Source organism: Zasmidium cellare, assembly GCF_010093935.1.
Source record: "Zasmidium cellare ATCC 36951 unplaced genomic scaffold M409scaffold_29, whole genome shotgun sequence".
NCBI lineage: Eukaryota > Fungi > Ascomycota > Dothideomycetes > Mycosphaerellales > Mycosphaerellaceae > Zasmidium > Zasmidium cellare.
The window spans coordinates 60,880-80,985 of record NW_022986973.1 but is presented as its reverse complement, the minus strand read 5'-3'; the positions used below and the strand labels follow the sequence as shown (position 1 = coordinate 80,985).

The 20,106-nt window shown below is 53.3% G+C and overlaps 10 protein-coding genes across 10 annotated transcripts; 6 read left to right on the top strand and 4 right to left on the bottom strand.

Annotated features, from left to right (window-relative positions):
* Nucleotides 1-176: 176 nt before the first annotated feature.
* M409DRAFT_25854 (uncharacterized protein) lies at nucleotides 177-1,172 on the top strand (the record flags this gene model as incomplete). The annotated part of the gene is made up of 1 exon (XM_033807859.1): nucleotides 177-1,172. The coding sequence occupies one exon, from the start codon at nucleotides 177-179 to the stop codon at nucleotides 1,170-1,172; it is 996 nt and encodes a 331-aa protein (XP_033664555.1).
* Nucleotides 1,173-2,356: 1,184 nt separating this feature from the next.
* Nucleotides 2,357-3,152, bottom strand: M409DRAFT_25853 (uncharacterized protein; the record flags this gene model as incomplete). Its single annotated transcript, XM_033807858.1, has 2 exons — nucleotides 2,357-2,850; nucleotides 2,903-3,152. 2 exons carry the CDS (start codon nucleotides 3,150-3,152, stop codon nucleotides 2,357-2,359), a joined length of 744 nt encoding a protein of 247 aa, XP_033664554.1.
* Nucleotides 3,153-3,590: 438 nt separating this feature from the next.
* On the bottom strand, nucleotides 3,591-4,586 carry M409DRAFT_25852 (uncharacterized protein; the record flags this gene model as incomplete). Its single annotated transcript, XM_033807857.1, has 1 exon — nucleotides 3,591-4,586. The coding sequence occupies one exon, from the start codon at nucleotides 4,584-4,586 to the stop codon at nucleotides 3,591-3,593; it is 996 nt and encodes a 331-aa protein (XP_033664553.1).
* Nucleotides 4,587-5,541: 955 nt separating this feature from the next.
* On the bottom strand, nucleotides 5,542-6,648 carry M409DRAFT_57167 (uncharacterized protein; the record flags this gene model as incomplete). The annotated part of the gene is made up of 1 exon (XM_033813544.1): nucleotides 5,542-6,648. One exon carries the CDS (start codon nucleotides 6,646-6,648, stop codon nucleotides 5,542-5,544), a length of 1,107 nt encoding a protein of 368 aa, XP_033664552.1.
* A 410-nt stretch (nucleotides 6,649-7,058) lies between these two features.
* On the top strand, nucleotides 7,059-9,213 carry M409DRAFT_57166 (uncharacterized protein; the record flags this gene model as incomplete). The annotated part of the gene is made up of 5 exons (XM_033813543.1): nucleotides 7,059-7,204; nucleotides 7,260-7,768; nucleotides 8,320-8,641; nucleotides 8,693-9,120; nucleotides 9,176-9,213. 5 exons carry the CDS (start codon nucleotides 7,059-7,061, stop codon nucleotides 9,211-9,213), a joined length of 1,443 nt encoding a protein of 480 aa, XP_033664551.1.
* A 544-nt stretch (nucleotides 9,214-9,757) lies between these two features.
* M409DRAFT_57165 (uncharacterized protein) lies at nucleotides 9,758-10,529 on the top strand (the record flags this gene model as incomplete). Its single annotated transcript, XM_033813542.1, has 3 exons — nucleotides 9,758-9,891; nucleotides 9,944-10,437; nucleotides 10,495-10,529. The coding sequence occupies 3 exons, from the start codon at nucleotides 9,758-9,760 to the stop codon at nucleotides 10,527-10,529; spliced, it is 663 nt and encodes a 220-aa protein (XP_033664550.1).
* Nucleotides 10,530-11,375: 846 nt separating this feature from the next.
* On the top strand, nucleotides 11,376-12,618 carry M409DRAFT_25847 (uncharacterized protein; the record flags this gene model as incomplete). The annotated part of the gene is made up of 2 exons (XM_033807856.1): nucleotides 11,376-11,698; nucleotides 11,763-12,618. 2 exons carry the CDS (start codon nucleotides 11,376-11,378, stop codon nucleotides 12,616-12,618), a joined length of 1,179 nt encoding a protein of 392 aa, XP_033664549.1.
* An 812-nt stretch (nucleotides 12,619-13,430) lies between these two features.
* Nucleotides 13,431-15,205, bottom strand: M409DRAFT_57163 (uncharacterized protein; the record flags this gene model as incomplete). The annotated part of the gene is made up of 2 exons (XM_033813541.1): nucleotides 13,431-15,033; nucleotides 15,087-15,205. 2 exons carry the CDS (start codon nucleotides 15,203-15,205, stop codon nucleotides 13,431-13,433), a joined length of 1,722 nt encoding a protein of 573 aa, XP_033664548.1.
* A 515-nt stretch (nucleotides 15,206-15,720) lies between these two features.
* On the top strand, nucleotides 15,721-17,762 carry M409DRAFT_57162 (uncharacterized protein; the record flags this gene model as incomplete). Its single annotated transcript, XM_033813540.1, has 4 exons — nucleotides 15,721-15,799; nucleotides 15,915-16,073; nucleotides 16,132-16,351; nucleotides 16,526-17,762. 4 exons carry the CDS (start codon nucleotides 15,721-15,723, stop codon nucleotides 17,760-17,762), a joined length of 1,695 nt encoding a protein of 564 aa, XP_033664547.1.
* Nucleotides 17,763-18,590: 828 nt separating this feature from the next.
* M409DRAFT_25844 (uncharacterized protein) lies at nucleotides 18,591-20,105 on the top strand (the record flags this gene model as incomplete). The annotated part of the gene is made up of 1 exon (XM_033807855.1): nucleotides 18,591-20,105. One exon carries the CDS (start codon nucleotides 18,591-18,593, stop codon nucleotides 20,103-20,105), a length of 1,515 nt encoding a protein of 504 aa, XP_033664546.1.
* Between the last annotated feature and the right edge of the window lies 1 nt (nucleotide 20,106).

The window sequence follows — 20,106 nt, the reverse complement described above, 5'->3', positions numbered from 1 at the left end:
CGACCCACAACGCCGAATTACTTCTGCTTATTCTCCGAATTCTTGTTGCTTACCAGCTGATCATACTCTTTCTTGTCGCCTTGGTACGTCTTGCAGCGCAGCAGGATAGGGGGCGACTATCTGACTTAGTCTTTGCAGGACAATCCCACACCCCGGCTTCCACAGCGCTAGCGAGGATGTCTCCCGATCATATGCAGCAGAGCGCCGACACGACCAACGACATGTTCCCACCTGGTCTCGAAGACGGCCTCTCTGTCACCTCGTCCTTCCCGACCAAAGATCCCCTTGTCCTGGGCTTGGTGGAGGCCCTACACTCTCTCCTGAGCGGGTACCTGTCGTCCATTCGGGCAACTTTGGAGATGAAGCACATCCTCCTCCTGCTGATAAAGACGTTCCACGACTTGTGCGAGCAAATGGCCTTCGAGAAAGACGCCTGGCTGCAGGAGATCCGGGAGACGGTCGACCAGCAGGGCAGCTCACCGAAGACCACGCGAGAGCAGACGGGCGCCATCATCGCCGATAAGATCAAAGCTGCCCCGTGGGGCCTCACCAAGCGTCCAGACCAATCGAGATCGGATACCGCCCATACGATCCTCGCCATCTACAAGGCCGTGGTCGTGTTTGTGAAGGCTCTGGAGGCGGGACTTGAGCAGAGAGCTCAGCAGGGCTTCGACCTCAAGAAGTACGATGTCGAGGAAATGCAGTCGGAGGAAGAAGAGGAGGAGGAAGACGACGCACAAGCAGCACACATGGTGGCGAAAGTACCCAAGATCATCATCCACCCACCCAAACCACCAAAATCCGACACCGCCTCACCACCAGCACCATCCTCATCCCGCAAAACCCCCGGCAAAGGCTCCGGAAACTACAACCACGGCATGTTCACCGTATGGACGATCGCCGAATGGGTGCACCTCCTGAAGCTCTACTGGGAAAACCCGACGTTGATGGGCAAGCAGATGGCCCAGATGCATAACGACGGGTACTGGGTGCCCAAGGGACGGACGGTCAAGCGGTCGACGGATAGTGTCCGGCAGCAGTATAAGAAGCTGATGGGGAAGGGGACGAAGGAGGAGACTATTGGGAAGATTCCGGAGAAGATTAGGGAGTTGGAGGGGAGGGTGACGGAGGTGGGGAGGAGGGGGGGAGATGGGGAGGAGGAGGGGGTTTGAGAGAGCTGATGGTGTTTTTGTTTGATAGCCGGGAAGCATGGTGGATAGGCCGTGGAAGTCAGGGAGCTTTGGTTCTGTCTTGATACCCACTCTATAGCTCCAGCGGAAACGCGTTTCTTTATGCCTCAAACATTTCTGAACACTATGGCACCCTACCAGTCCTGCGAAAGGGAACAAAGGCTTTGCCTCCTCAAGCAGAGATAAGATCAGCTGTGTCTATAGAGAGTTACGAAGCATATGGCTCATTCTCCTCTCTCACCACATCTTCAACAAGTAAAGACCGTCATTTCGCAGGGAGTAACGATACGACAGTCAAGGCGACGGCTTGCTCGTCCACTGTATCGAGGAGGTCGACAGCAGCACACGCCGTGACGTCGTCCAGGTTGATCCGCCCAGAGTCCTCTGAGACGATCAATCCGTGCCTCTTCTTGACATCTCCGAAGCTGGCAGATGCCGTTGTTGTGTCGAGTCTTGGAATCCAAACAGAAGAAAGAGACTTTTAACGGAGAGGATCTACATAATCAGATGCTTTCGGTGTTCGGGTGGTGAATCTAACAAAAAGCAGCTGAATTCTTGGTTTGTTTGGGATCAGAAGCGAAGCAGGGGAGTTCAGCGGATAGTTCTTAGGAAGCAGTTGATTGTAAGGGGTTTCAGATGTTTGGGCTTCTTTGTCATGGGGGTTGGGAGCAAACACACTAGCACACATTCACATGTAACAGGTAATATGTCCTCGAATAGGGACTTTGTGGGTCTGCTCCCTTCGAGTCGAGGGGGATCTTCCCAGTGCCCAGTATGCAGTGGTCTCAAAGTGCGATTAGCTCAAGCTTTGGCCAGGTTCAACGCACAGACCAACACTTCCTCCTAACTTCACGCCTGTCTTTCACAGCTATGTGAAGGAGGTTACGACAAGTACAATAACCCGAGAACAAGATATAATACGAGTAGGATGGATGGAGATGGACGTGAAGAGTGATAGAAAGACGCGTTCGTTTGATTCGGAGAGACCGCTCAACCCACGTCTATTGAACACCAAAAAATTCCAACAATCGCGCCAGCATCCCCAGTGGGTATCTCTAACAAAGAGTCGCAAACAGAAACAATGGCATGGCCGAGTGTGCAGAGTCGAGAGACCTACTGAGATATTAGCTCTAAGTGCCATTGACAGCGTAGATAATGAACTCACTTTAGGCGGCGATGGCATCACCACCGCCTGGCAGATCGTCGTCTCCACCTGGGCCATCGTCGTCGTCGCTGTCTTCTTTCCGCGACTTGACGCTCTCCACCACGTCCAGCAGGATCTGCGCCAAGCGCTGGTCGTCTTCGTGCTCACCCTCTCCCTCTGACTCCTCGCCCAGGTCATCCCCGACACCACGCTGCGCATCGAGACGACCCTGCAACGGCTTCCGCGCGTTGCGCCAGCGCTGTCGCAGGGCGTCCTTTGAGCGCTGTCCGCGCTGGACGATCTGGTTCCCAATGCGTACCGGCCGGGTCTGGAAGTGCGCATTGAAGAGAGGTTCCATTTCAACCCACGGCATGCGTGGCTCTTCACAGAACCTCTCTGCTACCCACCAGTCCTCGTCTTCGTACCATCTGGTACCGCGAAGCGAGGCCTGGGCGGCTGGCGCTGGCGCGACAGTCAGGACTGGCGCGGGTGGTGGTGCTGGGGCTGCTGGAGCCGCTGAGGGTGCGTCAGCTTGACTCGAGATGATTGAAGTGATGGGGATACTTACTGGTGGTGGTTGTAGTCGGCGCCTGTGTAGCGGCTGTGCCTTGGTTTTGACCGGCATTGGCGGTCGTAGGCTGTGTGGCATTGCCTTGATTGGCGCTGCCTTGCTGCATGTTTGGCGCGTTGGCGCCGTCGTTGCTTCCACCGTTCTGCGAAGAGGCCATGCTGTCGACGCTCTTTCTGGTGGTTGCTGGTGGTTGGAGCGGAGGCGCGAAGCTGGCGGAGAAAGACCGCTTTTTGGATGTGGGAGACATCGCGGGAAGGGAAGCGGGCCGATTTTAATCCGCGGTGTTCTGACTTCCAAAAAGAGAAGGACCCTGGATTGAGTGAATGTATAGCAAGGTCGGGTGAGGAACTATAGCGGGTGATGATGGGGGAGAGAAGAGCAGTCTAGACAGTAGAATTGCTCTCACTTATAGGTCTGCTGCTATCAGGATGCTGCTAGGCATTCAAGACCATTTTCACAAAGCTACAAAGCCCTGCAGTATGTAGAAGGAAGCAGACCATACTCGCGTGTCTCACAGTAAGAAAACGAATGTGAACATGAAAGTAATGGCACAGTCTTGCAATTGATACAAGTAACATGGAATGTCTCAGTTGGCATTACTGCACATCACTCAAGCTCAAAGTGATACCTGCATACAAAGGACTCGGAACCCCAACGACTGGCGATACCAATACGACCATCGTCTCTAGAACTTGCTAGACAGCCAACGCACTACTGCTTGTCCGACCTCTGCAGGTCTCTCAAGCATGCACCAGTGACTGGCATCAACCTCTTCAAGCGTAACGTCTGGCAGCAACCCCTGAGCAATAGGTCCCTGAACGGCCGCCGAGGGCGCCAAGGGATCTTTCAATGCAGCAACAAACAGGTACGGAACTTTGACGACATGGTTGCCGGCTTTCAACGCGTCGTTCTCGGCCTCAAAGTCCAGACTCTGAGCTGTCGCCTTGTACCAGTCGAGAGGGGCTCTGAAGCTGTTCTGCTTCATTCTATCGATCCACTCTTGTCGAAACTGATCGTTCCTCGCATATGGCAATACCTCCTTCTCCACGTTCGAAGGCTTCCTCAACCAATTCTCCATAGCACCCTCATAGCAACAAACCTCCTTCATACGGTCCCCACCACCATGCAGCGCCGTGAACATGTTCTCGACGTTTTCATCGATCACTCGATAGCCTTTTTCTGACGTGAAGAGTGGAAAGTACCAGATGGAGCAGTAACCCACGTACTGCTCCTGCATTCCGCGTATCTGCTCGAAATCGAAAGGATACGGCGAAGGTGGAAGATATGTCGTACCCAACGTGACGAGTCCACAAACGCGTTCTGGCGCGAAGGCATGAAACTTGCTGGCGAGATTTGCACCGAAGTCGTGGCCGAGGGGTATGACTTGTTTCAAACCCTCTTCGTCGAGGATGGCGAGTAGATCGTTTGAAATTGAGCTCATGGTGTAGTTCGCAATACCCTTGAGCTTGTCTGTGCTGCCAAAGCCAAGCAGGTCTGGAGCGATGATGCCGTAGCCTTCTGGTAGCAAGAAGTGGTTGATCAGGTCTGTCCATAGAGCAGCGCAGTCCGGATTTCCGTGCAGTAGGAGTAACGTCGGCTTTGTGCCCTTCGCCTCTGATGTCCAGTAGGTATACGTATGGCCTGCCGGTGTCTTGAAATTGTTCTTCTTTAGAGACTCCATAGCCCTAGTCTTGGCTAGGCAGACCGTGCTATGAGACTTTCCAGGACTTGCGGCACAGCCCTAGATGTCTGCTAAAGCAATGAACTCGACGCGATGTATACCCCGCTACCGTTCAGGATAATAATACGAACGAAGATGTGGCGCGTCAGCTCCGCAGCTATGATACCAAAGCTCGCAGATTGTCCGAGGTGCGGCTGATGATCTTGTGGGTATCCCATCCCTTCAGCTCGGTTGCAGCAATCCGTTACAATCCTCAGACGAGGAATCAAGCTCAATAGGATTCTGAGGATTCCGCTTGCCTACGCGTCGATTACACCCTAGCCTGCTTAAGCGATATGTGCGATGTGTCTACGACTCGGCGTCCACCAGATGTAGATGACATCCTGCAAAAGCATCTTTCCTCTTTTGACCAAGTTAATTGACGTGCCAGAGATGACTTCGGTGTGACACAATACTACTACAATTTCGAGTAATATGCGGACATCACACCGTGCGTCTTCTACAGAATCATTGGTAGTAATGCCCAGACACAGTCCTTGACGATTCGAGCACCATTGATATATGTTCCGATGACTGCATATCGTTGATGTCTCTATCATAGGCTAGTGTAAGGCTCTCCCGGAACCTAAGCAAAGCACAATCCGATACCTTCGAGATATGATACGCTCGAGTGCCATTCTTTGAAGCACGCCCAATTATCTCTCCAGAATCTCAATCGGCCTCTCCAAACAATGAAATTAAGTATGTCCTCTCGTTGTCTCTCCTCTCTTTGTCTGCTTCCTGCTTTTGGTCCATCCTCCGGCAATAATCTCTCCTAGGGTTGTGTTGACTCGAACAAAGAGTGAGTGATCGTAGGCGTTCGCTAAACGCGTTCGCCTGGTGATACGAAGTCCTCCTTAGATGTCAGATCGTACGCAACATAGAACGACTTTCGGCCCTCACCTTCTGCGCATCTTCAGCGTCGGTTCGCCTCGTCTCTCTCCTTGAAGTACGCCTCCCAATCCACCCCGACCTGAATTCGCTCCGTGAGGAGATGGTTCAGGGTAAGTGACTTCTCGAGAATCTCGTTCTTCCGCGGCTTGGACCCATAGGTCTTCTGGCGCACGCACTGGCCGAACTTGAAAGGAACGTCGAACCAGGGAGGGAAGTCCTCTACGAACATGGATCCTGGAGAAGGCTTCAGTTCGCTCAGGCGGTCCCAGCCGATTTGAAGCAAGACAACCTCATTTTCGTTGAGACCCGCATCTTCGCGAGCAAATCGCAGTTCATAGTCGTTGAGAGGGCGATGGGTAGCCGCTTCGAGATCAGCAGTGGATGAGGCGGCTGCTACCATTGCAGTGGATGGTTTGGAAGAGGGTTTTGCTTTGCTCGAGGCCATTGGTTGTTGAAAGTAGCTGCTAGTAGCTGCACGAGTCGGTGAAGCAGCGTTGATGCGCTTGTTGCTACGTGCAGCTGCAGGTGTTGTACGGTCGTTGTCTTCGATCGATTGACTGGTTGCCCGTCTCTTGCCACTTCTTCCGTGCATATCGGCTCCATACTCTTCATCGCCTTCGCTTCTGCCCCGGATGCCAATGACCTCCTGAGCTGTGTTGTTTCTCTCCAACTTCACACCACGTTCGATAGTCGGTCCATCAACATCTAGTCCGGCAACCCAATCCTTGGTGCGGTCGAGTCGACTCTTCTTGATCTCAAGACGCGTGGCGCGGTTCGAAGCAAAGACGTTCGCGAACAGCTGCTGCTCTACGTCAAGTGGTGAAGCTTGATGTTCGTATCTATCGGTGCCCTCATCATCCTCGTCGCCAACGTTGCCGGCTTCAGCAACATCGCTATCGATACCTTGCTCGGTTTGGCGTTGCTGCCGAATCGCGTCATATCGCTGAATGGATTGCTCAATCACGATAGCGGCGCGTTGCTGGAGGTGTGCGACGCGTGGATCAGTAGTCACGGCCTGTGGGCCTCCATGCAACGCCTGACGGACGACTCTATTGGTGTCGTTGAGCTGCAACTGAACAGCAAGCTCCCCAATTCGAAGGACTTTCTCCGGATACGACATCGGCGACATGGTGCAGCGCTGTTGTCGAGGCCTGAAATCGTCGAAGAGTCGAGGTGGTGTTGAAAGCGGTGTCCAGTTGTGCAGGATTGTTGGCAGTCGGAGTAGAAGAGCGAAAAAGAGGAGCACATGCGCGTCAGTGTTGGTGAATGTTCGAGGGGATCTTTCCACCTGCTCTAAAGTCGACCTAGGACGTTAGGGGATGGTTTATTAGCCCCCTCGATCATTAGAAGACTCGGCTAGGCCCGTAGAATCAGCTGCCCGTAGAGATTCACTTGTTTTGGCCGGCTAGGATCGGATCACCTCGCCTTGGCCCGTCACATGCCCGCCCGAGCTAAGCTAGCGCACCCGACACACAAAGTTCAAATCTCTCCTCGAACTCCTCATCTTCTCCATCTACCACCGTGCCAACACCACAAACAATGGCACAGAACGGAAGCACTGGCGCGGGGAGCAGCAGCGGCGTTGCTCGCCCTGCTCGAGGTGAAGACGAGCCCCTTGACACGAGCGAGTACGAGAGGATCCACGCCAGCGGTAGGCACATCGGCGCTCTCGACGACTCGAGAATGTGCGTATTTCCATCCCTCCCTCCCTACGCAACTGTTACTGACGCTCGAGGGCAGCCAAGACAACGCAGCGCGGGCAGGTCGTCGTCCCGCAAGCACCCCTCCCACTCCCAACGATGGTGGATCTGCTGCTGGCAGTGTGGATGGTGGCATGACCGCCCCGGGAGACCAACAGGGTGGTGAGAGTCCGGCCACGCAGACCCCGATCCCGCCAGTTCCACCGGCCGGTACCCCAATCGCCCAGCCAGTCCCTCAGGTGCCAGCGGTCCCTGTTGGTAACCCAACCCAACAGGCCGCCCCAGCCACCCAGACCACTGGCGACCCTTTTGGGCCACCTACCGCTGCCGCCGCCGCCATGGAAGGATCTCGTGCTGCTGCAGATCACATTGTTGCTGCTGCTGGGCTTGTCCCTCTCCCTGGCACCCCAAGCTTCACCATTGACATTGTTCGGCAATACCTACATGTCATCGACTTCTGGCACCTCGGCCACGGCTCCTGGACGCTGGGTCTCCCACCAACAGGTCCGGGACAGCCCAGTCGTAGACGGACAGGTGTGAAGGGACCGAGTAAGTATAAGCACCTTGACGATCACTCAATGACCTCTGCTGATTTCAACCTTTAGATGCAGCTGCGTGGATCGCCATCCACCGTCACTAAGGTCGCTGTCGAGCAAGCCTCTCGCACCCAGAAAATGGTACCCACAGGGAGGACTCTCGAAGCCAGGACATGACATGGTTGATAGAAGAGGCTAGAAAGGAGCTTTCAATAGATCTGCCTAGTCGTGTGTGCTTCATAGCAGATAAACAGCTGCCACAGCTTCGCGTAATGAATGATTCAGAAAGAACAAAGACCAGTAGTCCTAGAGATTTCTTATTCCTCTCTGTGATACATGACGGCACTAGCAAAGGATACAGAGCCGTTGTCGCTTGTTCGTGTTGCCTATTATCTAGGCTACAGCTAGTTTGGGGAAGTTCGATATATATCTTGGCTCGTATTTGCAGTGTAGGAGATCCTTCAAACACCGACTTGACTAGACATGGCATACTGTTCATGAGAATGAGTTACACGAAACTGTTGTTATATAAATGCGATGCTGCTCTACTGTGATACTGTACAGGCCCGTACAGGGGCACCTCCCAGAATGCCAAGACATTGAACATTCATTCAATGACGCTAGCGAAACCTAAATTCGACGGGAGACAGGGGTGCACGAAGCGCTCTGTTCGCGGGCAGCTTTCTTCCTACCGCCAAATTTTCGCAAACCATCTGCCTGCAACACCGATAATGGCGCAGAACAATAACACTGGCGCGGGAAACGGCGGTGCCATGATGCGCTCTACTCGAGGTGACGAGAGTACCGCCACGCGCATCAACACGGCCTACGCCGAAGACACTCTCGCGGCCGGCGGACATGTTGGCACTCTTGATGACTCGCAGGCGTAAGTACTTGCATCACCCTCTCGGAAATTGTTTCTAACACGCGAGGATAGCCAAGACGACGCAATGGCAGCAGCTGTTCCACACGCAGACAGCGCTCCCGTTGCCAACAGCGAGGAGCCTGTTACTGGTAACAGTCAGACGGGCGTAGTCGAGGCCGAAGGTCAGGGAGATGACCAGAGTAGCAATGGAGAGGACGACGCGCCTACCGAAGCCACAGTCGCTGCCACTGCCCAGCCTGCTGCCGTGGCGCCTGCTACCACGACTCACGCTGTTGCTCCGGCGCCTGCTGCCCCAGGTGCTGCTACAGCTGTCCCTGCTGGCGGTCCAACTCCCGTACCACAGGGTGGGACCTACTACACCAAAGCAGAAGTCGAGCAGCACGAGCATGCCCATGACTTCCACCACAGAGGGAAGGGTAGTTGGGCATACGGTTTGCCAGGGCCAAATGCCGGTCCACAGACGGCCGTCCGCGGACCCAGTAAGTGCGACCAGTTGAAATTGACTCGAGGACCGATTCTGACTGCTTGCAATAGACGCACTAACCTGGAAGCGTGACCACGTGGGCCGATAAGCATGCAATGGCTCATACCCGAACGTGCATGTTGCGATGGGCATCTAGACAGGGGTACCGCAGAAGACAGGATTAAAGGGGTTATGAACAATACAGTATAGCTTGCTAGTACTTTGAGTGTACCTCGTCAAAAAACCGTCATTCTAGATCCTCTTTGTCCATTATAGTAATATGAAATGTTACTTCTTTCTTGGTAAAACATATCTCGTAGAAATGCTTGCGTAAGACTTGAGTACATATGTATTAAGCGTAAAGTAACTAGAATGTGAGACTAAAGCTATGTTTCTACTCAACAACACATTTTCTGCCTTTTGGACTTCCTATCTTTAGGATCAATTATATAAGATGTCTATAAACGGGACTCTGCACTACCCTGTTGCTATGGAGCTATACAAGACGACCTTCGACTGCCAAGACATTGAACATTCATTCAATGACGCTAGCGAAAGTTATATTCCACGGAAGACAGGGGTCCGGACCACAAGCGCCGCGTTCGCGGACAGCTTTCGTCTTACTACCAAATCTTTGCAAACCATCACCCACAATGGCACAGAATAGCAGCGCCATGACGCGCTCTGCTCGAGGTGATGATGCCACCTCCACCCTCCTCGCCACGGACTATGTCCGTCAAGCTCATGCCGCAGGCCGTCACACCACCAGCCTCGATGATTCGAGAGCGTAAGCATCTCCGCCGACACCCACGCGCAATGTAGCTAAACCTCGAGGACAGTCAAGACAACGCCATCCAAGCTCAGCGGCCTCGAAACAGTCCCGATCCCAACAGTGAGGGCTCTGCTGTTGACGTCGTTGAGGGCAGCACAGTCCCAGAAGAAGGCAATGGAGAGGGCGGGGATAGCGAGCAGGAGGAGGTCGTCGTCAAGGATGAGGTTGAGGGCGAGAACATGGAGGACATGGAGGAAGAGGAGGAGGAGATTGTGGTTCCTGTCGAGGAAGATGACTCGGAAGAGGAGTCAACTATCGAGGTCGCGGCCCAGCCTCAGGCTCCTCCATCAGCTGCTACCGCTGCGCAGCCGGCACCTCAGGTGGCAGCTCCTCCTGGGGCTGGCCCTGCGCCGCCGCTCCCAAACCAAGCTACATTCAGGACTGCTGATGTGTTGATGCTCGAGCACTGGTACGACTTCTGGCATAGAGGTCATGGTACATGGGTCGCTGGACTGCCACCGTTGACAGCCGATCGCCAGCGAACGGGTGTGCGAGGACCAAGTAAGTGTCAATGCCCGGCTACAGGCTTCAGACAACAAACGCTAACCCGGATCTCAGATGCTGGCGTATGGCTCGCTGCCAACCGTCGTTAGGAATTCTGTAAATCTAGCTGCATTGCACTTACAAGGTTACCCTTGTAAGGAGGAAGACAATTAGATCCTGATACGCGTGTTATGGTCCATAACAAAGGCAGTAGCGAAGGTATAATGGGAAAGTCGTTGACAGGGCTATATACGTAGCTATCAAAACTTCTCTCAATCCATGAACAAAGAGTCGAAGACTAGCATTTTGAATTTTCATTGTCTTTCTGCAATGCGTGCAGCACTAAAGACTGACTATGCATCCGTTCTAGTGGCTGTTTGCCGAAGTAATCTCATATATAGGAACGTCTAACTTCGACCTACGAGCCGGACTGTATAGCTACCTTTAGCATTCCAACAGCACTTGAGGGCGGCTATATGTCGTCTCGACTGTGCATTCTACTAAGACAGACTGGAATCTTATACACGAGTTGTTGTAGTAACTAACTAAAACATGGCATCGAAATATACCTGCAAAGGGCGACTTCCACCTCGCCAAGCCCTCAAACATTCATTCACTGACGCTAGCGAAAGTCAAATTTCCCGCGAGACCGGGGTCCAGACGTCGGACGTCACACTTCCGCAGAGGAGGGCAAACGACTTGCTCGTTACAACGCAGCTTCCTGCAAACCGAGCGCCGTCGTAAACGTCAGTAATTTCGGAACTCACCTGCACCTGAAGCGGCTTTCTCACAGAAGGCACACCAACAAGAGCATCAGCTGCACGTCTCCGGAACGCTGAGTTGCACAAACGCTGAATCGGCACTCCTCATCACATCCTCTCCAGAGGAAGCGCCATCAAACACCCGTAGATCATACCACCCGCAGCCCACCTTGCTCTTCGACTGCTATCATCAACATGTCCAACTACTGGCCGTCAAGCTGGATCGGCACCGACATTGACCTCGCAAAGGGCTTCACCGCGGAGCAGGCCGACTGTGTGGAGTTGAAGTATGCCCAGCTGGCCACAAACGGCATTATCGACCAACACAGCGGGTTTCCGAAGCTCGAGGGCCAAGTCATCGTGCCAGATGACGACGACCACATCTGGAGACTCACTGCTGCTGCGGTGAAGCGGTATCGCTATGTGGCCGATGACGATGGAGACTACTATGCAGACGACGATATCGATCCGCTCGTCTGGCAGTGCAAAGAACGCAACGGCAATATCTCCAGTGTTGAGTAAGCGCCACCTCTTCGGACATTCTGTCTGATTGATGTGTGCTAACACTTGCTTGTCTTTTAGGATCAAGAGGCTGTCAACGGTTACAGCAGCTCATCGCGCTGGTCTCACTGACGAGGAGGAACAAAGGATCGTCTCACGCTCTTACGACAAAAGGAGCACTATTGTTCTCCCAGGCCTCGGAGATCAAGGTGGCGTCGGCGGCCAGACCACAAAGAAGCCAAACAAAGAGATGGAGACGTCGATAGAAGACGATGAAGAGCACGCGACGGGACACTCGAGCCGTTCGCCATCTCGTGGCGGTTCGAAACGCAAGGGCGAAGAAGACAATCTGCCGCAACCTCCGTCAAGAGCAAAACGCGCCCGTATCGATGAGCCATCCGTTGAGGATGGAACTGTCAGCGCAGGAACGGAAGAGCGAGACATTCTTCCACCGAGCCGTTTCTCCACGCGGGGGAATGGTGTTTCTCGCCATCTTTCCATCACCACCGCGAGCCCGGCTGACACCAATGAAGCCGAAACAGACGGTCGAGATGATGGAGACACCATCGGCGTCAAGCCAGCAGGAAGCGGATACAGAAGCGCTTTCAAGATCTCTCCTGCCATGACGAGTCCACCGCACTTGCAGACAGACGAGGATGTCATGGTGGCTAAGGTGATGGAAGAGATGCGGGACACAGCTCCTCGCACTTGGCGTGCGATGATGGGCATCGAAGAGACGGATGTTGACGATGTGGCGACGCAACCAGACTCGCATCTCCAAGCCACCTTGGGCAGTGGTAGGCGCGTTGCTACTCGAAAGACCACTCGAAGCGGTTCAGCAATCTCGAACGCGAAGGCCGCGCTTACAGACAACATGCCCACGAGAAAGTCCTCTCGCCATACGTTCCGTCCACAAACGTATGCGAGGCGTCCTTAACCTCATCACAAAATGATCAAAAGCCGCGTGAAGCCAATGATGGGCCAAGTGCACTCGATCTGGCGAAATCGTTTCATCTCGTGGATTGAGAGCGTGCTTCTGCTACTGGGCAGAAAATGCGGCCTTGTGGAGGGAGTTGAGATTGGAGGGAAAGAGCCGGGCGTATTATTTTTGGTGGACCATGGGTGGGGGTACTTTCGAGGTGATTTGTGAACGGGTAATGGAGATAGCCAGAGCTCACAGTAGCCAGCGGTTTCTCATGACACGAACGGTCTCAGAGAGCCGGTGATTAAACTGTAACATGGAGGCATATCGTCGGTAGGACAGTAAACAAAGTATGGCTATCTTCATATCTTTCCGCTCCCTACTTTCCGAGTGACTGGAGCACTTGAGGCTTTTGACCTGGTCCACTGACTCCTCCATGATCGAACTCGTCAAAAGAGAAAAACTCTAAAGTCACGCAGTAGGGCAATACCCATAATCTCGGAAGAGAAACCTGGCTGTGGAGCCAAGCTACTCTTACAGTTTCCCATAAGCCATGTGGACGCGTTAAAAGAACAAAATTACAATAGAGAAACTGCATCTCGTCTCCCAGGTCACGGTTTCCGGAGCCAAAGGCCAACGGTGTGAGTCTTCGTACGCGTGGAAATGATCATAGAGATAATGTTTCTTCGTTTGATGTGCCCGAGGCGCGACTAACTAGGAATTGGTATACGTGTCGCAGCGGCGATACGGATAACGGGAGAGGTCGTGCACAAATTTCCATTGGCGTGGCTTTTTGAGATCTCACTGACTTCACGTCATTTGTGATTCTATTGTTTTGCCAGATCTCTCGACCAATTCTGAGCAGGTGAGTCCAACTCCGCCGCTGCAATACCATCTCCAGCCAACTCATGAAGCTGTTCGGGGTCTGTGTCATTCGTCTTGTTGACGGCAGTCGGTAACTCCATTCTCTGTGCATCTGGTGCTGCCGACAGTTCAGTACCACCCAGCGACCCATTAAGCTCTGATGCCCCAGGGGGAGGCTGTACAGGCTTCGTTTCTTCTGGCTCTGATTCTTCTCCATTGGCAGACTCTTTGGCGGCTGGTGTCGCTCCAACTCCATTTAGCTCTGCCATTTGAGCCGCTTTGCGTTGTCGAAGGCGTCTTCTGCGAAGGTACACGAGTATACCAATGAGAAGCACGACTGCTACAACAACTCCCACTACAATGCCAGCAATGGCACCGCGGCTGAGTGAGCTGCTTCCACTTCCATGATTGACGACAGTACCAGGGGCTATTATAGCCTTCAGGTCTTGCGTGGAGTTGGAAGGGAACAGTGCTTGGCCGATGGTAAAGTTCCGTCGATCGTAATCCGCAACCAGATATGCTTCTTGAAGGAACACTCGACCGAGAGTGTATTGCGAGCTGTTCTGAGCACGTTTCAGTGGAAAGTATGGCAGGCTCCCATTGACGTATGGAGCTGAAATGTTCAAATCAAACGCCGAGTACGGAAAGATGATGTTGGTCGTATTGCCTTGAGGTCCGCCGGCAGAAGCACCGATCGTAAATGTGAAAGAAGGGTTCTGTGCCTGCAGCTGGGCGTGAGTGGTGTCGTTGAACACATACAGCTCTGTATCATTGTTCCACGTGAGACCGAAGGCTTCCTCGAATCGCCGACAGACATCAAGCGGTAACCACATCTGGGAGACCATAGAGTCCACGAACATATCGATGCTCTGCGCCAAGAGTGGTTCACTACCAAAGGTGTCATACGTGATAGCCTGCAGGCCTACAAGGAGATCCCTCGATTGGTCAGCCCCAAAGGGCAGGGATATCGAAGAGTTCTGCATTCGACTCGCATCGTATCCGCCCAAGGTGAGGCTACCGAAGACTGGTGGCTGGCGGTAGACAGCTCCGGCAGTGTACGCCCAGCTCGTACTAGGTATAAAACTTGTGTTCCTCAGGTTCTCGAGTATGCTGGAGACTGGCTCGTCCAAGGATGTGAAATTCATCGGCAAAGGACTGATTCCAAGACTTCCCAACCAAAAGTCATCGGTGGCGATACCAGCAATGAGCTCAGTACTCGCGATCGCATTGGAAGAGCCAGGTAGAAGACCAATACTGTCGAAGCCATAGTCCGCATTGCCAGTGAGTCCGAGCTGAGACTCCTCGTAAGTATCCAACTCATAGAGGCCATTGTTCGCTAGTCGATTTGTTGACCAGGTCGTTGACTCGTTACTCGAGAACAGATTGCCTCGAGAATTAGCACAGGTAGAGTACACAAGTTCTGGATTTGCTTCTGAGCACCCTTGAGGTAAGACTACCCATATTGAGGTCCCGGCAGATGCAGAGGTGCTTGGAAGTAGTCGGACCAATTGAGATGGCGTTCCCACCTCAATCTGAAACGTTGACCATTGCCCATCATTACCGTCCCTTACAGTGTCAGTACAGATCGACTTGCAATGACCCAGCTTCCGTTCGCTTACCAATACTCGCTAGGAGGTATAGATACTGGCGCCGGAACGCTGTTGTTTGTGGCCGCTGAGCTTGTACTTGCAAACAGCGCAGCCACCAGGAGCCACGCTCGATGTTGTTGACGCGCCATCCTTGCTGAACTGCGGAGAACGCAAGTTGCAATTGAAGTGGAGCAGCAAAGGTAGATGGTTGACGTAGTGCAGATATGTCATCCAGCCTGATCCGCGAAGCCCTACTCACAATCCAACCCAGTTGCAGCATGTCTCTGAGTAAGCCTGTACAATATCCCCGAACACGTGGCCCAGAATGGAAGATGATCGGTCGTGTGTGGGAAAATATAGCAGCCACAGGCTCATAGCCTCGCGCATTGCTCCGCAAAGGGGTCGAAAGCATCGTAGGATGATTTGAGTTTCATGCGCGGGTTGCGTACATCCATGCCACATCACCAGCGAGCCGCTCGATCAGAGAGGCCAGAGCGCCGTGACGGTGGTTTCGATACTCTTGGGATTAGGGTGTGGGATCACCTCGTATTTTGGGGGCGTTGCAGCTTTTGTAACTCTCCGATTGCCTGTCACTTGCAGAGTATCTTTCACCACTCTACATACCTGCCCAGGTCATTTCACTCGTTACTCGGTTGACTGTATCATGTTACATTCTTCCAGCAGATATTTTCTACTGGCGGCCGTCTCTGCTTCTGTGGTTCTCGCACAATCAAGGTCTTGGAGTATGTTGAGCCTGAATTAGCCTCCAGACCATCATGTACTGACGTCGCTCCAAAGCAAGCTATCCCAACATCAGCACAACAGCTTCTACCAGTGCCTGCAACCTACCTACTGAAGGATTTTACTTCGACTCCAAAAGTGCCAGTCATACCACGCAACCGACTGCTGCCAGCGCAAACCCCACTGGGAATGTGTGCGATGCCTGCTGTGCTTTCTATCCCGTATACTCGCAGGCGTGGACTTGGTCGCAAATATCAGCGGTGCCTGTGACTGTCGGTAAGCAAGCTCCTAGTTTGGGAAAGTATTCGTGATGATGTGGGCTGATCCACCGAAGGCACCGTTTTGTTGCAAGTTGACAGAGACTCCAACATGACCTCAACGACGACCATCCTGCACACTATACCGGTCTCGATCACTCATTCGAATGAGCACGGTTCATTTAGCCAAAGGGTCGAACCGACTTCCTGGTCTCAGAATGGGACGTTCGTCAGCTCCACGCTCACTGCGACGAAGACCGCGTTCTTCCAAGATCTCACGGGCCAGAATCGTACTCTGTAAGTTAGATTGGAACGCATCCTTCTGTTCGCAGAAGATGCCTGCAATGACAGACACTAACAAGGTGCGGAAAGCACATATCCAACGCCATCACAGCAACTTGCTGCCTCTCAGACATGGCTTGGACGTCTGCCAGTAACAAGCAACGGCGCTCGTACATGCATTTCGAATAGGGGCAGCGGATCTCCCCTACCAACCGCTACAGGTATGACTGCCCTGGCGCCAGGAACTGTTGATGCAGAAGATCCGCTTGGAATCTGGTGGACCTTAAAGCCGGTATCGATTGCGCCAATATCCTTATCGCCAGCAAACATCAGCAGCTACTTTGGTGACGGGATCGTCGCATCGATACATGCCTCGTGTTCGGCCGAACCTAACGAGGTACATCCTGCTACCAGTGTCAATGTCGCGTCATTCCTACTCGATACGTCGACTTCTTATGGATCCTTTTCGATCACCACATCGCCGAGCCCGGCCACCCCGACGCCTGAAAAGCCAAGTCCGGAGAGCGTGGCCCCATCTCCCGAAAGTTCTGCACCGACTGCCCCAATAGCCACGGGCGTAGCAGTAGAGCCACAGGCTGCTGAGGACACACAGCCAAGCCCGAATGTAGGGACTTCACCAGGTGGTGAACCTTCGCCAGCGGTCGGAGCGGAAAGCACACCGGCATCACCAGCTTCTGGAGGCGGAAGCACACCAGCACCGGAAGCCGCTGGAGGTGGAAGCCCATCCGCGCCGCAAGCAGCTACAGGCGGAGCCCCATCGGCAACGTCAGCTGGCACGTCCAATCCAGAGCAAGTCTCGCCTTCTAGGGCAGGCCCAGTTTCGAGCAATGAAGTAGGCTCAAGTGTAAATGCCGGCGGTGCATCGCCCACTGAGCCCTCTCAACAACAGTCGACACCACCAGCATCTCCAGTTCCAGAAGCTACTAACCCCATATCTACGTCAGTCTCTTCGCCGTCGGCACCAGGATCAGTGACAGCACCTGCATCTGGCACACTTCCTAGCTCTGGTCCGGTTTCTTCAAATCCTGAGTCAACCTCGCAAAGCTTTCCAGCAATACCCCAGGGGCCTGGCGGATCCGCTCCATCTGGAATAGAGTCGACCAGTGCGCAACCGGGATCCAATACCTTAACCGCCAGTTTGCCGAGCTCAGGCCCAGAAAGCTCCACAATCTTGACTGGAGCGTCGACTGGTCAAAGTTCGAGTTCTGAATCAACTCCCACCACATCATCCGCCGTCAATGTGAGCTCGGGCAGCGCTGTTTCGAGCGAAGAGTCGAGTCCGTCGGCAACATCAACATCAGCAAGTGGGAGTGTCGTACCCTCGACAGGTGATGCATCTTCAAGGGCCAACAATTTGAAAGCGAGCGTCATTGTCTTGTTCTTTGTATTAGTAATGAATGCATAGATGGTGTTATTATGGGGAACGGGTGTAATTGAGCTCCCATAGTGCCAATAAAACCTGATGCAAGTGTTGATGATGAAGACGAACAAGAGGAGGAGGCGCGTCACACAAAGGATTCACACCAAGATTAGATAGAGTTCGCGCTAATTTAGCGCCTGGCCCGTGAGAGGCCGGTCAACATCTCAAACTGAACATCACCTTCAACCCTAACACAGTTCTTATGAGGGACCAAAAAGGCAGGTACATTCATTTCACTTACGTTTTCAATGGATCACAATGCAAACGCTTCAGCAATGCTAGATCGCGCTTGCCTTGATCACTTCAACTTGTTTCAAGAATCAACGTCCATCCTATTTTCAGCCGCGATACTTGTGCATATCTCTCAGCTGAAGGCTCCTGCGGGGCTGCACGACGCACTCCTTAACATTCTCAAATTGCAATTGTACCTCGTCTTCCTTGTTTTTCCTGGCAGTACTTATCCGTCTACAACAGCGAGAGTATTGCTTCCTGGGGTCAATCATCTGTCCACGACAATGTCTCAACCGGCGTCTGCCGCGCAACCCACGGCATTGGGACTTTCTGCGGGAGCAAAGACCGCCAAGTTCTCCTCAGCTATTAGAGATGAGTGGGACAAACGAACAAAGCGGAACCAGTATCCACCTTCAAGCGAACGCATAAGGGAGGCCCATGTCGACGATGTCTTTCTGGTTCTGGCACTCCTAGGCGAGGCTCTGCTTCCTCTGAGTCGTCTTCGACGATGCGCAATATGCTGGTACTCTCACGGAAGTCCGAGCATCCATTGCTACCTGCGGCCACGTCACTCTGGTCAACATGTTCGACAAACTCGAGGAGGAGCTGCAATACTTGTGCACCGCCGCACTCACGGTGTGCGCAGTCTTTGCACCGATGCATGTGTACAGAGGGTTTGGCGCGTGTGTGTTTGGTGACTGGCATTGGGGCTGTCCTGACTTCGAGTATCTCGAAAAGAAAGCAAAGAAGGACACGAGTGTCTTCGCCAAGATGCCAGATCCACAGCCAAACCGCCCCGTTCTACTCGCCTTCGATCGTGCGATTCAAGTGCTGCAAGTCAAGAGCATTGCGTTCCTCAAGCACAGGCCATCTATCTCTGGCTTCTCGGACTGGCAACCCAGGTTTAAACCTCGACCGAAGAAGGAAGTCAGCGACGACATGTCTCTTTGCAAAGATTGGGCCAAGCAGCTGGAGAAGCGAGGGCATCCATCCCCGCCGGGGATGAAAGTCTCTAGTTGGGGTTTACCTTGGGCAGGCTGGCTCAGTGACTTCAACTGCCGCTTCACAAAAGATTGGGAAGAAGTCATGCTCATTCAAATGGACCCAGGTCGACTGCTTCACGCCTTTTTGTGTCGTGGTAGCTTGAACTTGCACGACGGTCAAATGCTGGCTTTGCCACCTGGGACGAGTGCCGAGTCATTGGCATGCTGGTTGGCAGGCCGCCCAGCCATGACACACAAAATTATCAGGTGGGAATGCTTCCAAACCTCAGAGTTCGAGAAGAAAGTGGGCAAGAAAATGGCAGCCAGGCTAGGGCGACATCCACTTCCGAGCAACTTCGTTATACGCAATCCGAACGTGTCAGCTTCCACTACGATATCGCCACGAAAGTCGACACCGTCTCTTTCCACAGCGAAAGCCCCGCCACCGTACTCGCCAAGTCTAGACGAGGAGCGGTCACTGTCACCAACATCGACACGCCAATCTGTTGTGGAGATCGGCAACTCGGATCCCGCTGAGCTGGAATCTAACGAAAGGCCCTCAGCGACTGCGGACGGAATAGCTACAGGAGAAGCCTTGCAAAAGTCCATGACGAGTTTTCGGAGGAAGCCAGCGCCCGCAACTGCTGCTCGACATGCTTCTGCGCCAGCGCTTACAGTTGGGCTTTCCAAGGATCGGGAAAAGAACATGGACGTCACTGCTGATACCGAGCCCGTGCAAGAACCTCCGAGTAGACCACCAAAGGAGCCTATCAGTCACTCTGCGGAGCTTTCTGCAAGCTCACCAGTAGTCTACTCTTCAGACGATACACCAGGCAAATCTGCAAAAATCACTAGCAAGCCAGATGCACACTACCTCGAGCTCTTGAACGCCGTCGCCAGAGGAGAAATCAGTCGACAGAAACTGCAAGATATTCTGGAGAGCGGAGACCCCATGACATACATCACGGCAGAACCGCAGGAACTGTCTAATGATCCACCACCGCCAAAGCTGATGGGCGTTCCAATCCCTCTCGGAGAAATCAAGCCCAAAGCTAATGCACATTCAGGAGAGCAAAGCGTTCCCACCGTTCTCCGACCTGGTTCAAGCCTTTAGC